Source organism: Lipotes vexillifer, unplaced genomic scaffold, assembly GCF_000442215.2.
Source record: "Lipotes vexillifer unplaced genomic scaffold, Lipotes_vexillifer_v1.1 scaffold1034, whole genome shotgun sequence".
NCBI classification, from domain to species: domain Eukaryota; kingdom Metazoa; phylum Chordata; class Mammalia; order Artiodactyla; family Lipotidae; genus Lipotes; species Lipotes vexillifer.
In genome coordinates, this window is record NW_006790288.1 from 223,966 (window position 1) to 241,681 (window position 17,716).

The window sequence follows — 17,716 nt, forward strand, 5'->3', positions numbered from 1 at the left end:
TGACATTGAGCATTTTTTTATATATACCTATTGGTCATTTTATGTCTTATTTAGGAAAATGGCTATTCAAGTCCTTAGCCCATTTTTTAATTAGGTTATTAGTTTTTTTGCTATTGAGTTGTAGGACATTACCCCAGGTTTTCAAATCTAGGAGACTGAGGGGATGCTCCATCTGTAGAAGTGGAAAGGTCAGGATAGAGAGGCCAACTCAGGAAGTAAATGTGATGCATCATGTTATTCTGGCCTTCAGTTTAGAGAGAGAGGAGTTGTTTTTCCATCTCACGTCTTCCCCTCCCAGGACTGTATCAGAGTTGGACGTAGGTAGAGGCAAAGAAGCAGACATAGATTTTAAGGATTTGTTTCCTTTTTATTTTTCATCAATATTTTCATTTTTTACATCAACAGAGTTGGGTTTAGGGTTCCCCAGGAAAGTAAGGGAGATGGATGGGTCCCTCCAGGGGGAGGGCCGCGTCCAGTAAGTGAAGGGTGAGGGAAGAGGGCACACACTCGTACACTGGGCACTGGAGAAGGCAGTCCTTTGAGCACAGACATCAAAGAGTTAAACAGTCACCACCTGGTTCAGTGTTACAAAATGGGAGTGACCATAGGGTGGGGGGCACCAGACGCGGCATGAGGAGGGTGAATTTGGATTTTTTTTTATTGTTGTTTTCACTTTTTTCCTTTTAACTTTTTTTTAACATTTACAAACAGCTAAAAACTACGACACATCACCGCTATGGTGGGGGAAAGGGGGCACCAAAGAAAGCAGCCACACAGAGTAGGGTGGGGCAGGGGCAGCTTAACCTACAGGGGCTGTCCTGTGGAAAGGGTGAGACGGGGAGACTGAGGCTTCCGGTCCCTGCATTAGGAATCCCTGGCCTACTGCCTAAACTCTTCCCACTTTACAGGAGTTGCTGGGAAGGCCCCAGTTCCTGCCCCGCCCCAGCTCCTTGTGCTTTTGATCTGCTGGTTGGACCATATGACTGGTTTCTTTCCCTCCACCGCTCCCCTGCCTGTGAGGGGACAGGTTGGAGGTGGGAGGGCTGCTGTGCTGTGCCTGTCTGTGCTATAGTGGGTAGAGCCTCTCATTCCAGAGGAGGCCTGTGCTTCTTGAGAGGAGGGGAGGAGATGGACCTTGTCAGATGCCCTCAGGTCTCCCTAGACTGTGGGATTCTTATCCCAGCCTGGCCTAGGGCTCCTCCCACCCAGGCCCGGCACAGAAACAAGATTAGGGGAGGTACTGTGGGAGGAAGGGTTGTGTGTGTGTCCACTGAAGTTACCCTTGGCTTGTATCTGAGGACAGTATAACGAAACCCCCACCTCACAGCACGCACACACGCACACATAAATGTACACAAGCACTCACACAGTCCTGCTGAGCTGCCTCAGAACTTAATATATAAATAAATAAGAATCAGCTAATTTCATAAAATTCAGGCTTCTTACTTGTAGCCCAAATTGAGAAGGAAATGGAGGCCAGGGGGCTGAGGTTTATTGCTACTCCCCCAGCATCCAACAGGAGGCGTGAGAGGGCACTTTACGCCCTTACGACTCTAAGTTCTTTTGGTCCGTGGTGTACACTAGGCCCCCGCCGCCGGCATAGCCACACGCCTGTCCTTTCACCAGGGCCCAGGCAGAGGGAATGAGGGGGAAGGCAGGAAGCCTGTTCTAGAGTCCCAGGGGCCGGGAAGTGCAAGGGCCTCTCACTAACACTGGGGAGAAGTGTGGGGCCAAGCCTTCTCTTGGGCAAAGTCACGGGTGGGAGGAGGTGGGGGACAGGGCTGCACCCCAAACCTGGGATGGAGGAGCCTTCCCTGTAGTCCCTGCCCATGGGGTCACGCACGTGCACACACATACACACGCACACACGGCTAAGACACCAAACGGGAGCGGGGAATGAGGGCTCTTTGTGGCCAGGATGGCAGGGCAGGGAAGGGGAAGAAGGAATTGTTGGTCTCACAGTGTGCCTGCCACCCCCGAAGCCCCAGAGACTCTCACTGCAGCACCTGCCCCCGCGTCTCGGGCAGCTTCAGGGCCAGAGAACTGCCAAGGGCAAGAGCAGCTGAGGCAAAGAGGATGGGGGCGGCCTTGGTGATTCCCACAAAGGATGTGAAGATGCTGATCCCCAGCACAGCTGCCAGCTTACACAGAGCATTCAGGAAGCCGAAGGCTGTGGTCCTGCTCAGGAGTCCCCCAGCGCAGCACGCAGGATTCAGGGGCCCGGCCCAGGAAGGAGACAAAGGGAAGAGGCATGGGAGGGTTTGTGGGGGAAGGGTGGGTAGGTAGGAAAGTCAAGGAGAGAGGGCAGGCAGTGTCCAAGAGGGAGAGGAAAGATGGAGAGATTAGAGAGGTGAGGGATGCACATCAGGGAATACAGATAAATTGGGAGGCAAGGGGGAAAGGACACCAAAAAATTAGGTTAATAGTTAAGACTTCAAGGAGTGAATATAAAAGCTACCAACTTGTAGAGGAGAAACTCAAGGGGACTATGTACCCTTTTACCCCTAAAGATGCCTTTCCCAATCAGCCCCCTTCCTCACCCCATTTCTGTCCTGTCCTCTGAGCACTAAACCTGCTGCCCTGCCCCTACCACACTCCAACTACCTCTTGTCCGAGGGGTAGAGTTCAACAGTCAACACGTCCAGCGCGTTCCAGGATGCAATGCTGACCCCCCCAAAAAGGCAGAGCAGAGCGATCATGGCTGACTCGCTGTTCCCAAAAGACAGGAAGAAGCAGGAGACACAGGACATCACGCTGGAGCCAGCTAGAGCCAGGGAAGGAGAAAGCAGCATGAGCCTGGCCACAGCCCACACTGTCCTGTCGACCAGCATTGAGCGCAGCCCAGGATGAGACTCTTTTTGCCAAGGTACCCAAAAGAAAGGCTTTCCACTCATCCCCAACCTCCCTTATAATTGTCTTATTAACAATTCAGTACCAACCATTTCTTCAGTGCAGGCTATGGGCCAAGCAACTTGATGGTTTACACGCATTGCTAATAAGGCAACCTCATGAGACAGGTACTATCATCACCGCCCAAGGTGGAGCTGAGATTCAAAACAGATGACCTCAAAGCCTGTGCCCTGAACTTGCTATTCTGCCTGCCTCCTACCCCCAGAAGAGCTTCCCCACCAGATCCCTCCCTGTCCTGCAGCCACCCCCAAGCAGAATATGTGAGAGACAGAACCTTCTGGCTAAGCTTTCCACAGACTAAGCTGAGAAGCCCAGTGACAGCCTTCCCCTTCCCCCAGCCCCCTAAACAGTTCCGACACACCACCAGCCAGCCTCCCCGCCTTACCAAGCATCCGGAGCCTGCCAATCTTGTCCATGAGCAGGGCAGACACAATGTTCCCAGGAAGCACAGCCAGCGTCCCCAAGAAGCTGACGAAATACACCATGTAGGCGCCTTCACCTGTCCCTGTCACGTCCAGTGGGCAGCCCTCCTTGTTGTGCAGGAATGTGCTGTTCACCAGACGGCTGTTCACAAACTTGTACTCAAACAAGTCTGGGGGCAAAGGCCAAGACAGGCGGACAGGGCAGATGTGAGAGGGAGGCTGCTACTGCTTATGCTCAGGGCTCTGCCTTTGAGGAGTTTAGCTGGGATGGCTCTCAGAATCATTCAGGGCACTCATGGCAAAGCATCAGATAACATCACCATATGAACTAGAACTCTTTACAGCACAAAATGACCATAGTCTACCAAATGAAACAGTGTGGCTGGCTGTTTCCCAGTTTTCTCATTAATAGTGTCTGCTTCTTTCCCATTCATTCTTTTTGTCTGCTCTAGCTGACTATAAGCAGTAGCAGTGCCATGAGTTTAGTATAAATTACTGAGCAAAATATTAAAAATCATTAAAAATCCTATCCATTATTTTTTCCTGCAGGGTGGAAAAACTCACCCAGTACTCTAGAGGTGGGAAACCTCAGTCTAGCTCACAAAACCAGCCTTTCATGTGCGTACAGTTTGAGAATCACTATTAAAGAAATGGATTAAGGCACTGACTCCCTTTTCTCCACCAAATATCCCTTTTATTGTTTTTCTGTTTCCCAAGGACACTGTTTTGAATGATTTTTGCCCTCTTCAAAAATGCATTAATATCACCACACTGAGCTGTTTCAATTCTAGCCAAAGGCAAAGAAACCTGTTGTTTTTATCAGATGTTCTATTTATCACAGAAAAATGTTCAATTTCCATTAGAGTTTTGTAATTATTGGTAGTAGCTATAGGCCCCCATACCACCTCCAAGGCTCCAGAGAGCTCAGCTTGAGAACAGTGAGTTAGGAAATGAAGAAGGCTCCTTTTCCCTGGCTCAAGATCCACCCAACCCTTTACTCTGTCAGCCACTAGCCGCCCCACCTTACCAGTGTTATAGAACACGGTGTTGATGAACGTGCAGTTGCGGAAGAAAGTGTTGCTGGATGTGACATCCTCGAAATAACACTCCTCAAATAGGGAGTCCTCAAAGGACACTGACTTCAGACGCAGCCCAATAAACCTGTAAGGCCAGGATGATGAGAGCCACTTTCCCCTCATCCTTAAACCCTCCTCCAAGACTTAGTTCCTTAGTGAAGTAACAGGAAGCTGCAGCGCTGAGAACCATGGCTCTTTGCCCCCAAACACCTTGTCTCCAAATCCCCAGGCTCACAAAGGAGGCAAAGGGTAGAAGGGGTGGAGGGAGTGAAGTGTAAAGGTCCCCACGTACTTGTCATTGAAGTACTGTCCCCCTCGGTGGATCTGATTCTCCAGGGTAAAGTTAAAAGTCACATGCTCTACACGTTCCCCAGGGAACACTTTGGTGCGAGCTGCATAGTCCACCGCTTGGAGATGGCGGATCATGTCGGGAAACCAGACAGTCAGGCCATAGTAGCTGAAGAGTCAAGGGCAATGGAATCAGACAGGGCTCCAGCATCAAGGCCACGCAGTCCAGAAGGAGGGCGAAATAGAGGAGTCAGCTCATGTTAGGACCTTGCTCACCTCCCCAGCCTCATCTCTCACCTCATCTCATCTTTCACCAATTGCTGTGGTTCTGGGGTACTTCAGGTTCTTCCAACCCTCCCACCATATTATTTCTTACCTCCCAGGCATTTGCTCTTCCTTCTGTTTAAAACAGTCTCCCCATCCCACCCTCAGCCTATCTAACTCCTATTCATCCTTTAGGACTTAGATCCCCTCCCCAGCCCACCCCAGATCTGGGCTGGAAAGCCTGCTCATGTGTTCCAGAAGCACTTCCCCCACCGTGGCACCCATCACACTGCTTTACAGCTAGTTTTCTCTAGCTCCCGGACCAAAATGTAAACTCATGAGGACTGGGACCACATCTATTCCATCGCATCAGAGTACCTGGCACAGAACAGAAATTAATACTGTTCAGCCTGTAATATAAGTTTGTTGGATTAGTGAGTGAAGTATAGGGTGGAGGATAAGAGGGGCTCTGAAAAGCACCTTCCTCATTATTCATCCCCTTCACTTCCATTGTCTCCACCTCCCTCCGAACCCAGAAACCATCACATCCCCCACATACCGCCCGTCCCACCCACCTCCTCACCTGAATGACATGGTGAACCACACACCCATCATCATCAGAGTGATGCGGCGATATTCTGGACCAAAACAGGAGAGGAAGTTCCCCCAAACCTAGGTGGAACAGGACAAAGCCAGACAGTGGCTGCTAGCCAGTAGTTTTAGCACCTAAAAATCCCCATTTTTCTGCCCTACCATCTCCCTTCAGTTCACGCATCACCCCCACACCCAGGCTCAAGCTCTGCCTTCCTCTCCATCTCTCCCAGTCCCTTCTTTCTCTCCACCATCCCATACCCCATTACCTGCCCTCCCAGGCTCAAGGCCCGGACCCCCCAGCGCTGGTACCAGGTCCCTGTGTCTGACTGAATCTCAATCAACTCATCCTCCTGATGAATTGTCTTAATGTGGGTTACCTAGGGTCAAGAGAAGGAGCGAGCAGTCACACAGTCTGTACTTTCCACCCCTTCCAGGTACCTCAGTTTCTCCCGCAGTAGCAAAATGGGAGGCAGGAGGTGGACATGATACCCTGAGGGATCTTGTTGAGGGAGAGTGGCCAGAGCTGCCTAGGAAGGTGGGTGGGGACTGCGGGAGGTATCCAAAGAGGGGCCAGATGGGAGCTTGGAGGACTGAGGGGGAGGACTGTGGCTTACTGAGAAGACTCGCTCAGGATGCCCCTTGGCTCGCATGTTGGTGTCATGGACCTGCTTCAGTACCATCCAGGCCTCATCATGTTTCCCGTTCTAGAGCCACAGACACAATCCCCACATCCAGGTTAGCCCCTCCCTGACCCAGGGTTATAGACTCCCTCCCTCAACCTGGCTTATGGAATCACAGGACACAAAAAGGCTCCCACCCCCAACCCCTATGTGCCCCTATGTGACCTATGGGCACATCCATCATCCACTCTGAAAGAGCCCAAGCAGGAGTACAGCAAGATATCATCAGACTTGGGTAAGAGTGGGGGAATCCAGGGTCCTAACCCAGGTCTTAGGGAATCCCCTGGTCCAATGGAAAGAGAAAACTGAAAACAAGGGAAATGATGATGGTGGGCAAGCATGTAGTCAGAGAAGGGGCAGCATCCTAACCCTGCTGGATCAAGATAAAGTTGGAGGGGGAAGGAGTAAGCAGTAGATCCTCTTTTGAACTGTAAAGTCAGGGCCAGGGCCAGGACCTCTGCCTGCAAAACCTTAAGCCACCCATGGTTGAGCAGGTCCCATGGTTTCTCTACCCACAGAACTCCTCTGGAAACACATTCTAAGACAAAGGAAGCAAGATAAAGTCCCCCAGACCTTGGACCCTGTGAGGAAGGAAAGCAGCCACATAGGACCAAACCAAACCCACAGTGGGTGTTTGAATACAGGAGCCCCTGCTGCCCTTACCCCAGCCCAGCCCCAGCCCCATTCACCTCCAGGAAGAAACGGGGGCTCTCAGGCTGTGTGGTCAGAGCCCCAATGGCAAACACAGAAGGAAAGGCGCAGACGAGGACAAAGACCCTCCAGCTGTGGAACTGGTAAGCGGACCCCATCTGAAAGCTCCACCCTGGCAGGGACAGAGTCACAGCATCAGCAGAGAGGCCAGAGGCTGGAAGGTCCTACCACAGGGAGCACAGGAGAGGAGGGAGTCTGGGGTGCATCTTCTGGGGGCTGCTCACCGTAGTGGGGGATGATGGCCCAAGCCATAGCAGCTGCGTACACTCCACCAATCATCCAAAACATGCAGAGCCAGCTCAAATGCTCCCCACGTTTCTCCTGGGCCAGAAACTCCGAAAAATAGGAGAAGACGATGGGGATGGACCCTCCAATCCTGGAGGGCATTGCAAGAATTCAGCATTAGAAAATGGCCATATTCTTGATCCCCTCCCTGCCCCAGTGCTCTGGATCCCCAAGTCCCTTTCATCTTCCGGACCTTTTAAAGAGACTCTTTCTTACACGTGCCCTATAAGCTCCCTCACCACCAGCCATCAAGCACTCATCCTTGGGAAGCTGGGAAACAGGCAGGCAGGTCTCGGGGAATGGGAAGGAACAAACATTGAATGTTGAAGATGACTACAGAGTTGGAAGGGAGGGAAGATAATTACAGAAAAGAGGGGAAATCCCCAAAGGAAAAAGAGCAAAGAGGCATCTGAGGGCACATATATGGGAGCAGGCCAGAAAAGAGCTTGGAGACAATGCAGAGAGTACATGCAGGTGGCTGAGGAAGTGTAGGAGTTGGGTGGGTCAAGACTTCAGAGTTCTGGCAGGTGGGGGTATTGACAAGGTCTGTTACTGAATGTAGGAAATATTTAGACTCTGGGAAGGGGATAACTCAAGGGTCCACAGGTACCTAGGGGTGAAGCTGAGACCCACTAGGCCTCTTCATGGAGCCAGGCTCAGAATGGAACTAAAGCATAGGGTGGAAGACTCAGGAGTGAACCACACATGGAATGGCATTCTGGACAGGCAGTAGACAGGTCCTGCACAGGGAGAAGCTGGCCTGAAGATGGTGGGAAGAGGAAGGAATTCATTCATTCAACTCACACATATTTGAGGTGCATCTGGTGTGCCTGGCACTGTGCTGGGCCCTAGAGATATAACAGTGACCAAGACCCAGCCCTGCTCTCCAGGGGCTTAGGAAGTGGACACTCACCCGACGCCAGAAAGGAGGCGGCAGAAAAGGAAAGTGCCATAACCCTGGACGAAAGATGAGAAAAAGGCGAAGACGCTGTTGACTGAGAGTGATATGAGCAGACATTGTCTTCGACCCAGCCGATCAGCCAGCCCTCCCCAGAGGAAGGCTCCCACCATCATGCCCAGGTAGACAATGAGGCCTGCAAGGAGGAAAACAGGGGCAGAAGGGGTATGAGCAGACACATTTCAATTCTTCCACTTGCCGAATATTTAAATGAGCTGAAACTGCAGGAGCATGGATGGAGGGTCTGAAGGACCTCTAGAAGCTAAGTCTACCCAGAGACGAGAGCAAGTGAGAGAAGATGAATTATGTGAGCAAAAATGGAAGGCCATCTCTGCAGGCCAGGGGTTCAAAGGCAGGGATGCAGGTATGGGAGATCCCTAGAATTCTCCTCTTTCTTTCCCTCATTCCTTCTTGCTCGCTCTTACTTCTCACTCTCTTGCTGTCAGGCACACACATGTACACGCACACACATACATGACACCCCCATCTCTGGCTTGCCTGGAATGAGGAATGGATCTGCCTAGATTCCCAGACCCTCCCAGGGTCCCCTCTATTCTCTCTGCCGTGATGCCCTCAAAGCAGCAGGAGGTGTCTCTTATGTTCCCTTGGAAAGAAGCTCCATTGCTTCAATCTTCCCAGGAAATCCCATGCACAAAATCCATCCTTTACTCTTTCCAGCTCCAATACTTCTGGTCCTAAAACTCTCCTGTTTCTTACTTCCTTCATAAAATCAGAGTTGGAATTGATCTTAAAAGTCATCTACTCCAAACTCTGCATTTTACCCAGGCCCAAGCCAAGCCCCAGGGAGAAGGGAACTGCCCAAGATCTCATGGCAACTTGGCGACAGAGCAAGACCTGATCCCTTCTGAGTGAATCTAGGGGATTTCCTCCCTCTGGGTCCCCATCAGGAAGGGCCATTAAAGACCAATCGCTGGCCCCTGAACACTCCCAAGGCTAACCAAGAGCAAGTGTGACCAGCTTCTCTGGCTGAAGGCCGAGGATTCTTCCCCTCCCCCCACCACCCCAAACTGACTCTCCTCATGTAAACCAAGGAATTTGGATACTGACTTCTTGTTCCCCCCAAAAGGGGAATGGATCAGGATAACAAGAGGGAAGCCTCTGAAGAAACATTAAATGGGGGCCCATCCCACCATGGCCACCTCCTGCAGAACTAAGCAGACCACCACCCAACCACTGGCCCAAGCCCCAGCCCAGCTGCCCTCCCTCAGGCCTCTCTTGCATAAGCAACCTCACCATGACTCAACCTCCAGAGGAGGGGGTGGGGAGTTTGTAGAGGAACCCTGAACCCTCTGGGGACATCTTGGGAGCAGGGTCCTTAGGAGCCCAGTGGTGAGGACAGGAGCAGTTCTCAGGAACAGGAGTGTTTCCAGAGTTTGGGGCAGGACGGGGCTAGAGTGCTCATTGAGAATCTTACCCAGCATGCCTTTGTTGGAGTCAGACAGGCACATGTCTTTCTCAGCACTGGGCAGCACGAAGCCCACCACAAAGACCTCGACACCATCAGCCATCAGCGCCAGACCAAGCACGAAATACAGTGTCCACTGGAAGCGGCCATGGCCACACTCCCGTAGGATGGCTTCATACTGCTGGGCCAGTTCTTCCCGTTCTTTCCGCCGCTGTGCCTCTCCCCGGCCCCCAGGGGGGCCCTCCCCATCACCCAAGCCCCCCCTCACTCCAGCCAGGGGTGCCCCATCTGCCATCCGCTCGCCTTTGCCCCCAGACTCTGCACGGGGGATGCCCTGATATTCCCCCTCATAGATCTCATCATCCTCGTCATGGCCCTCAGTGGCATCACTAGATGCACCACCTTCCTCCTCATCCTGGGCCCCTTCCCCACGGTAATAGCCATCAGCAGAGGCAGGGAAGTCATCATCATCGTCCTCCTCCTCAAAGCGGGAGTAGGATCTCCGGGAATATTCATCCTGGACTCTGTCCAAGCCCTTCACCACCTTCTTGGCTGCATGCTTCTTGACTTCCTTGGCAATGTCTTTGGCCCCACGGATGAAAGCTGCCCGGTCTCTGAAACCCTCTTCCATGATGGGGCTACGGGAATACTTCACCAGATCTCCTACACTCCTTATTCAGATTTTGCTCAAGGACTCGTGGAGTGAGAAAGACCCCGACCCCCTGTTACTTAGATGAAGTGTGTTCGAGTATCTCTGGGCACAGAATAGGAGAATATAGGGCTTGGCCAGTGTGTGTTTAGGAGGGGAAAGGAGGGAGAGGAACTCTGGCCCACACCCACTTCAGTTGGGTGCATTGGGAAGGGAGAAGGGGAGAGGGGGAACAGGAAGGGGAGGGGGAGCCAGGTTGCGGAGGCTAAGCTGGGGAGCCAGGATAACTCAGAAAAGGCTGCTACTTCTCTTCCAGGAGCTTCTGGAGATCTAGAAAAAAATAAGAGGGAGAAAAAGGAGGTTGTGAGGCCTAAGACACTGAAGAAGGCCAACAGAGAGCTCCTGCTGACACAGAGCCCCACCTGGGCCATGTGTTACAGAGATGGTCTCCTTGCTTCAAGTCCCACTCGGTAAAAAGGGATGACTACCTGGGCCTACTATGGGCCATTCAGTATAAGCCCCCTTACTTTGACCATGGGATTTGCTCCAAAGTTACAGTCATCGACCCAGAGCCCTTCTCACGACCCCCTGCCCCACATCAAGATCAGACCTTTTGCTTTACCACCAACCTGCCAAGAACACCAGAGGAAATAGAGAAACCAGAACTCCCTACTCCAGTCTGGTCTGGGTTTCTTACTGGGGGTGGAGCTTGGGGAGAAGGTAGAGAAGGAGCACTGAGTCCTCCAACCTGTTGCCTTCAGCCCACTGATGGCATCTGAAGGTGGGACTTCCACAGTCCTTCCCTCAGGTTTCATGTTTACAGGCCTCACAGGGAGGGGTCTTCTCCCAACATAGCTCAGTGGGTGAAAGCTCAGCTTCCAGAGTCAGACACACTTGGGTTTGACTTCCTGCTTCAGCACTTACTAGCTAAGTGACCATGGGCATGTCTCTGAACCTCCAAACCTTAGTTATCTCTTATTTAAGTAGGGAAATGTAAGGATTAAATGACATAATGTGTGGAAGCTCTTTACCATAATACCTGGCACGTAAAAATTGATGAATAAATATTAGTTATTACTCTTCACAGTGATAATAATGTATGAAGATGCCCTCTACTCCTTCACAAGATGCCAGAACAAAAGCCCTGTGGATGCTCTTTAGGGTGAGCAACAGAAAGGGATACTGGCAAGGAGAAAGCTGGTTCAGTGCAAAGCACATGACAGTTACACGACATAAGTTGAAATCCCAGCTCTGCCATTTACTAACTGATCTTGAGAAGGTCACTTAACATCTCTAAGTCTCAGAGTCCTTATATTTAAATTGGGGATAACAATCTCTATTTCTCCAAGTTGATGTGAGAATTTAATCTCACAATAGACATTCTATTAGTTTCCTTCCTTCCTATTAGATTGAAAAATGTGAAAGAAGCAGCAAGCAGCAAGGGCAAAGCAGGGGAGTCATACTTGGATGCTATTGTATCCTCCCAAAACAAAGTCCCAAGACCCCTCTGTCTGTGTGCAAACGAATTCCAGCAGCTGGACCCACACTGTCTCCCTCCAGACAAACAATGGAAGACTCACAAAAAGGGAGATCTGGAACCTAAGGTCATGGAAAAAAAAGGCAGATCAAAATCTAAGAAAGAGGTGATGACTGGCTATTGCCACCTTCCTTCAGGATGTCATAAATAGGCCCGCCTTTCACTGGTGGGGGTGGGAGTGGAAATGACTGATCAAACACATACATTTCCAACATGGGGGGTCTAAGGTCTATAGTTGCACCTCATTCCCCCACGGCCTCCCTTCCTAATCCCCCTTAATCCTTTCTGCTCCTCCTCCAGGAGTCAAGGAAAAGGGAGTCCATAAATACCGCATTGCGTAGGAGGCTGATGTAGAAGGAAGGGGGCCTTGGACCTCCCCACCACAAAAGACATCCTCCAGAGGCAGGCATAGGAGAACCCCCTCTTCCTTCATAGAAGCAGAGGAAGCAGGACTAGATTCTGATCAGAGATCATTCCCCTAAAAACATCCTGCCTCCTTCTGCTCCCACCCATCCAGGGCCCTCATTAAATATCACACACACACACACACACACACACACACACACACACACACACACACACGGTGGCCCTGGCAAAGGGGGTAAGTAATGCTACGTAGTTCAGAAAGAAGCACTGGCAAGCAGAGTCCTACCCCTCAGGTCAGATGTGGGCACTGGACCACGATGACCAGAACCGGTGACCCCTACATCACCTTCTTTTCTTTGCGGTTCAGGACCCAAACCATCCCGCATGAAAGAAAGGGAACAGTGGAGTCCCCTTCGTGCATGCAATTTGCTTGCCTCTCCTTTCTTTCCCAACTAGAATCTCCCTCCAAACCCTGAAGGAGGCAGATGGACCCACCAGGAGCCATGCCCCTTGTTTGTTAACACTATCCACCCCTGCGAGGTACGGGAAGGGTAGAGAAGGCCCCCAGAGCCACAGCAGGATATGATGTCTCAACAGCCAGCTCCCCCAGGGCCAACAAGCCCAGGAGGTCAGGATGGACAGAAGGAAGACAAATTCTTTGAGCTCGTGAGGAAGTGGTGTTATTTTTAGCCCCCAAAGCAGCACAGGGTGGCTAAGCGTGTGGGAGAGGAGACAGGACTCGGAGAGGTGGGGGTTAAAGGAGACAAGATTCAGGGTTACAGGGCCCTTTAAGGTTGGCTGGCTTCACCTGACCGGAAGATGTGCCCAGGAGATTTTCTGCAGAGGATGGAGGGGCAGGGAGACTCTGAGCAAAAGCTTCCTTTCAGGATAACCGAATCAGCCCTGGATAAGTGGATGAGGGTCCAGAAGCCCCCTCCCCCCATCAAAACCCCTGACTGTGGAAGCCACCTGGATTCCCCAACCCACCCTAGCCCAGGTGACAAGGTCGTCAAGAAGCAGTCACTTATCAAAACATCCATGCAGGGGGAGGCTCTGGAGCACCCCTCCCCATTACAGCTGGGTGATTGAGCCTCGGTCCCCACCCCAGGACAGCCAAGGCTGCACCTCCCCTCCCTACATGCTACCCTAGGGTTAGGAAGATGGAGTATCTGAGGGAAGAAGACCAAGGTGTCAGCTGAGAATGCCCAAGACGGAATACGAAAAGGCAGGGGCGCAGGGGGAGAACTCCACGCGCACACGCGCAGAGACTGCCCCTGCCATCATCTGCGGTGACCGTCCCCATCCCGCTCCGCTCTGGTGTAAGAGACGAGCCCCTAAAACTGACTGAACCGATTCTCTGAGCGCCTCCCCCTCACCCTTGATTCTGCTGCTGGACGAGTGCCTACTCAACACCCCTTCCCCCCACCCCGGAGCAACTGCCTCCATCCCCCGCCATCCGTGCCCCTCAGCCTATTCATCTACCACCTCTACCTACCCAGCGTTCCCGTTCATCATTCCCTTCCCTCCCTCCTTCTCCTGCCCTTCCTCCAACCCCCACGCGCAACTCGAGTCCAGGCGCACAGACGGAGGCAGCATCCATTCTCTGGCCCCAGCCAAGGTCATTTATCACTCATGGGGGGAGGCAAGGAGGCGGGGGAAGATGAGTTGGGAATTGGAGTTTGAAGGAACCCTGTTCCACCTTACAACCCCCCAGCCCGTTAATATCTGAGGAGGGTAGTAGGGACTTGGTTAAGGTAGAGAAAAACACCCCTCCCCCCTATATATATATATAAATATATGAAATATATATATATATATATATATACACACACACACACAATGTGTTTTTTCTCTCCTTCTCTGATCAGCACAACCACAATAAACGTCCATTCAAACCACCACCAATTCCCTCAGCCTTAAAGAGGGACGGTCACCCTTCCCACAAGCAAAGCATCGGAGGATAAAATGGCTGCAAGGCAAGGCGAGGATGCTTCTGCCCGGGGCGGGGTGGAGCCGAGAGACTGAGAGAGGGGTCTTACCTGGGCTGGGTCCCCCGGATAAGGGAGTCCGGGTGAGGGCGGGGGTCCCGGCCGTGAGGCTGGCGGCAGCGGCGACTGCTCCGGGTACCAGGGAAGCGGCAGCGCAGACCTGCCCCCCAGCAGGCTCCGGCCCCGCCTCCGCCCTCCCCCTCCACCCCCCCAGTACCACTGAGCATCGGGAGAGACCATTGTTGGGGGGGGCGGCGGTGGAAGAAGAAAAGAGGATGGGGAGGGACTCGGGGCTCCGCGGAGAAGTGTTGACGGGGCTAGCGGGGCTGTCACAGGGACAGCTGGAGATGACACACAGCCCCTTCTAGTTAAAGACTAAAGGATCTAAGGAAAGTAAAACTGGTATCAGGGAGGCAAGTGGGAAGACAAAAAGGGAGATGGTGAACGAGGAAGCCCCTTCCTCAGCGGCCCAATCCCAGGATGGCAGGACCGACGAATTTCAGGGGCTCGCTCTTCCTTCGGATCGCCTCCCTTCCCCTTCCTCACGGCTCCTAGCCAAACTCCTTTGCACAACCCTCTCCTAAATCCGGAGTGCTCACACTTAAAGTTTACCTGGCTGTTTTAGAGGAAGCAGGAATAACAAGGTGTGGTTTCTATCCCGAACTGCCAGAGGCAGAAACTCCTGGATTCCTGCCATCTCTTTCCAGAAACAGTCCAGATTATTTCCAGTGCAGACCTCCCTGTCCTCCATTCTGCTGGCGACAGCAGAGGTTTAACAGGCCTGACCAAGTGGGCATGTCCCCTTCCATTTATTTGCTCCAATGACTCAAAAAAGAACTCCCTCAGTACTCTTCCCCACTTTCTCTTACTACACACACACACACACACACACACACTTCACACTTCTGCTTCCAGGGCAAGAAGGAGTGAATTGGTTTCAATTCTTTCCTTTATCTTTCCTTTGCCCCTGTACCAGTAACCTGGACTTAGAGATCCAAGTCATACCACTTGGTGAAATCTTTGCTCCAGAGGTGCGGGAGCAGGGTGCTTTGGGGATGTTCATACTGAATGTGTCTACCTATTCTAGGTAAGGTCTTGGGTTATCTACACAGAACACTGACCAGAGGCTCTGACTTGGGTTCTCACTTCCAATAAGCTATGGGCTCTTGGTCCAGTTCTCTGCCTCTCTGAACCTCAGTTTTCTCATCTGGAAAATGAGGGGCTTGGACTAGATGCTGTATCTGATTCCTTTTATATTTAACAGTATGTGATTCTGTTCTCCTAAACATGGAGGTTTCAAAATGCTGGGATATGTTACATGGAGAGGGCTGGCAGGCTGTGTCCCAAGCAACCTGACAGATGGCATTTGTGGTGTTGAATTTACCACTGACAAGGATGTGGGCCTTTGGAGTTTCGCATACTCCAAAGCTACATCTTGGAAATACTGTTTTGTGCCAACAAACTTTACAATTTACTAAAATATAAAACCATAATACATAAGCATTAATTTACAGTGAGAAATTTAACTGTCACTCAGACTGAAGGAAAACTCATGTCTGCATGTCCAGCACATTTTCTCCCTTAAACCAAATCAGAATAATAATGTCAACATATAAATGCACAATGACATAACTGAACAGGAGTAGTTGTATCTTTAATGGCATCTGGCCATCCCCAGCAAGGAGTCGTGCCAATGGGTTCAGAAAACTCTTCTTTGGCTACAGTTCTCCACCCCTATCTCTAAGCTATGGGCAGCCTTGCCAATGCTCCTGGACTACTCTAACTCTGTTGGTTAAGGCACTCTTTCCAGGCAAGGATGTGGGCCTTTGGAGTTTCGCATACTCCAAAGCTACATCTTGGAAATACTGTTTTGTGCCAACAAACTTTACAATTTACTAAAATATAAAACCATAATACATAAGCATTAATTTACAGTGAGAAATTTAACTGTCACTCAGACTGAAGGAAAACTCATGTCTGCATGTCCAGCACATTTTCTCCCTTAAACCAAATCAGAATAATAATGTCAACATATAAATGCACAATGACATAACTGAACAGGAGTAGTTGTATCTTTAATGGCATCTGGCCATCCCCAGCAAGGAGTCGTGCCAATGGGTTCAGAAAACTCTTCTTTGGCTACAGTTCTCCACCCCTATCTCTAAGCTATGGGCAGCCTTGCCAATGCTCCTGGACTACTCTAACTCTGTTGGTCAAGGCCCTCTTTCCAGGATGGCTCTTGGAAAGGCTGTGCCCACGTGGGCCTCATGGACTCTCCCTTTACTGGCTAGCATTCACTGCTGACCTCTCTTCAGGTTGACATATTCTTTATTGAAATATGTTAATATTTTCAATTAGGTTATAGCCAAGTCCTGCTGGCAGGGAGCCATCTCTTCTCTTTAAGGTAACTTTGCATACTCTCTACTTATCCATTACTAAAATAGAAATCTTGTACTCTTAGAAAGGTTGTATATATTTTTCAAGTTCTGAGGAAAGACCATCATTTTTCCCTAGAATCAAGGACCCATGTGCCTTACCAGCTACTCCTTCACAGGCCCCTTTTCTGGGTCCATTAACATTAGAGTTCCTTAGGGGCTCAGTCCCAGGCCCGTCTCTGCGTCCACCTACTCTCTCTTCTCCTTGATCACTTCAGGTAGACCCAGGACCTTAATGCTGCTATATGCTATTAATTCCCACATTTCTATCTCCAGTCCAGACCTTTCCACCAAACTCAGAATCACCATCTGTCAATTCAACATCATCACATGGGTGTCTAAAAAGCATCTCAAACTTAACAGACCATAAACAAACTTCTGAACGAGTTCCTCATCTTTTTACCAAGGTGTTCAGGCCAAAAACCTTACAGTCATCCTTGTTTCCTTTCTTTCTCTTATCCCTACATCAGCAAGTCTGGTCAGCCCTACCTTCAAAATCTATTCTGTATCTACCACTTCACCACTGCCCCCTAGTCTAAGCCACCATCATCTCCTTCCTTAGCTACTGCAACAGCCTCCTAACTCGTTTCCCTACTTCCAATCTTGCTTACTTAAAACCCATTATTCTCAGCAGTCAGGGTGATCCTTTAAAAACAAATCAAATCTGATCCAACAAATACGCTCCCAAGAGAAATGAGTGCGTATGTCCCATAAAGAGACAAGTATTTTTATAGCAGCTTTATCCATAATAGTCAAAAACTTCAAATGTCTATCAGCCAAAGAATGGTTAAACCTGGATAAACAAATTGTGGCAGCCAAAGAATGGTTAAACCTGGATAAACAAACTGTGGTATATTCATATAGGAAATACTATGTAACAAACTTAAAAGACAGAACTACTATATAAAACTGCATAAAAAGATCTCACAAAATATTGAACAAAAGAAGCCAGGGCTTCCCTGGTGGCGCAGTGGTTGAGAGTCTGCCTGCCGATGCAGGGGATGCGGGTTCGTGCCCCGGTCCGGGAGGATCCCACGTGCCACGGAGCGACTGGGGCCGTGAGCCATGGCCGCTGGGCAACAGTGAGAGGCCCGCGTACCGCAAAAAAAAAAAAAAAAAAAAAAAAA

At 50.7% G+C, this 17,716-nt stretch overlaps 1 protein-coding gene across 1 annotated transcript; it reads right to left on the bottom strand.

Annotated features, from left to right (window-relative positions):
* Nucleotides 1-345: 345 nt before the first annotated feature.
* SV2A (synaptic vesicle glycoprotein 2A) lies at nucleotides 346-14,343 on the bottom strand. Its single transcript, XM_007463481.1, has 13 exons — nucleotides 14,206-14,343; nucleotides 9,624-10,593; nucleotides 8,144-8,324; nucleotides 7,170-7,321; nucleotides 6,924-7,057; nucleotides 6,169-6,258; nucleotides 5,821-5,931; nucleotides 5,544-5,632; nucleotides 4,701-4,865; nucleotides 4,360-4,493; nucleotides 3,296-3,502; nucleotides 2,605-2,764; nucleotides 346-2,178 (listed from the first exon to the last, which is right to left on the bottom strand). Exons 2-13 carry the CDS (start codon nucleotides 10,243-10,245, stop codon nucleotides 1,995-1,997), a joined length of 2,229 nt encoding a protein of 742 aa, XP_007463543.1. The 5' UTR covers nucleotides 10,246-10,593; nucleotides 14,206-14,343; the 3' UTR covers nucleotides 346-1,994.
* Between the last annotated feature and the right edge of the window lie 3,373 nt (nucleotides 14,344-17,716).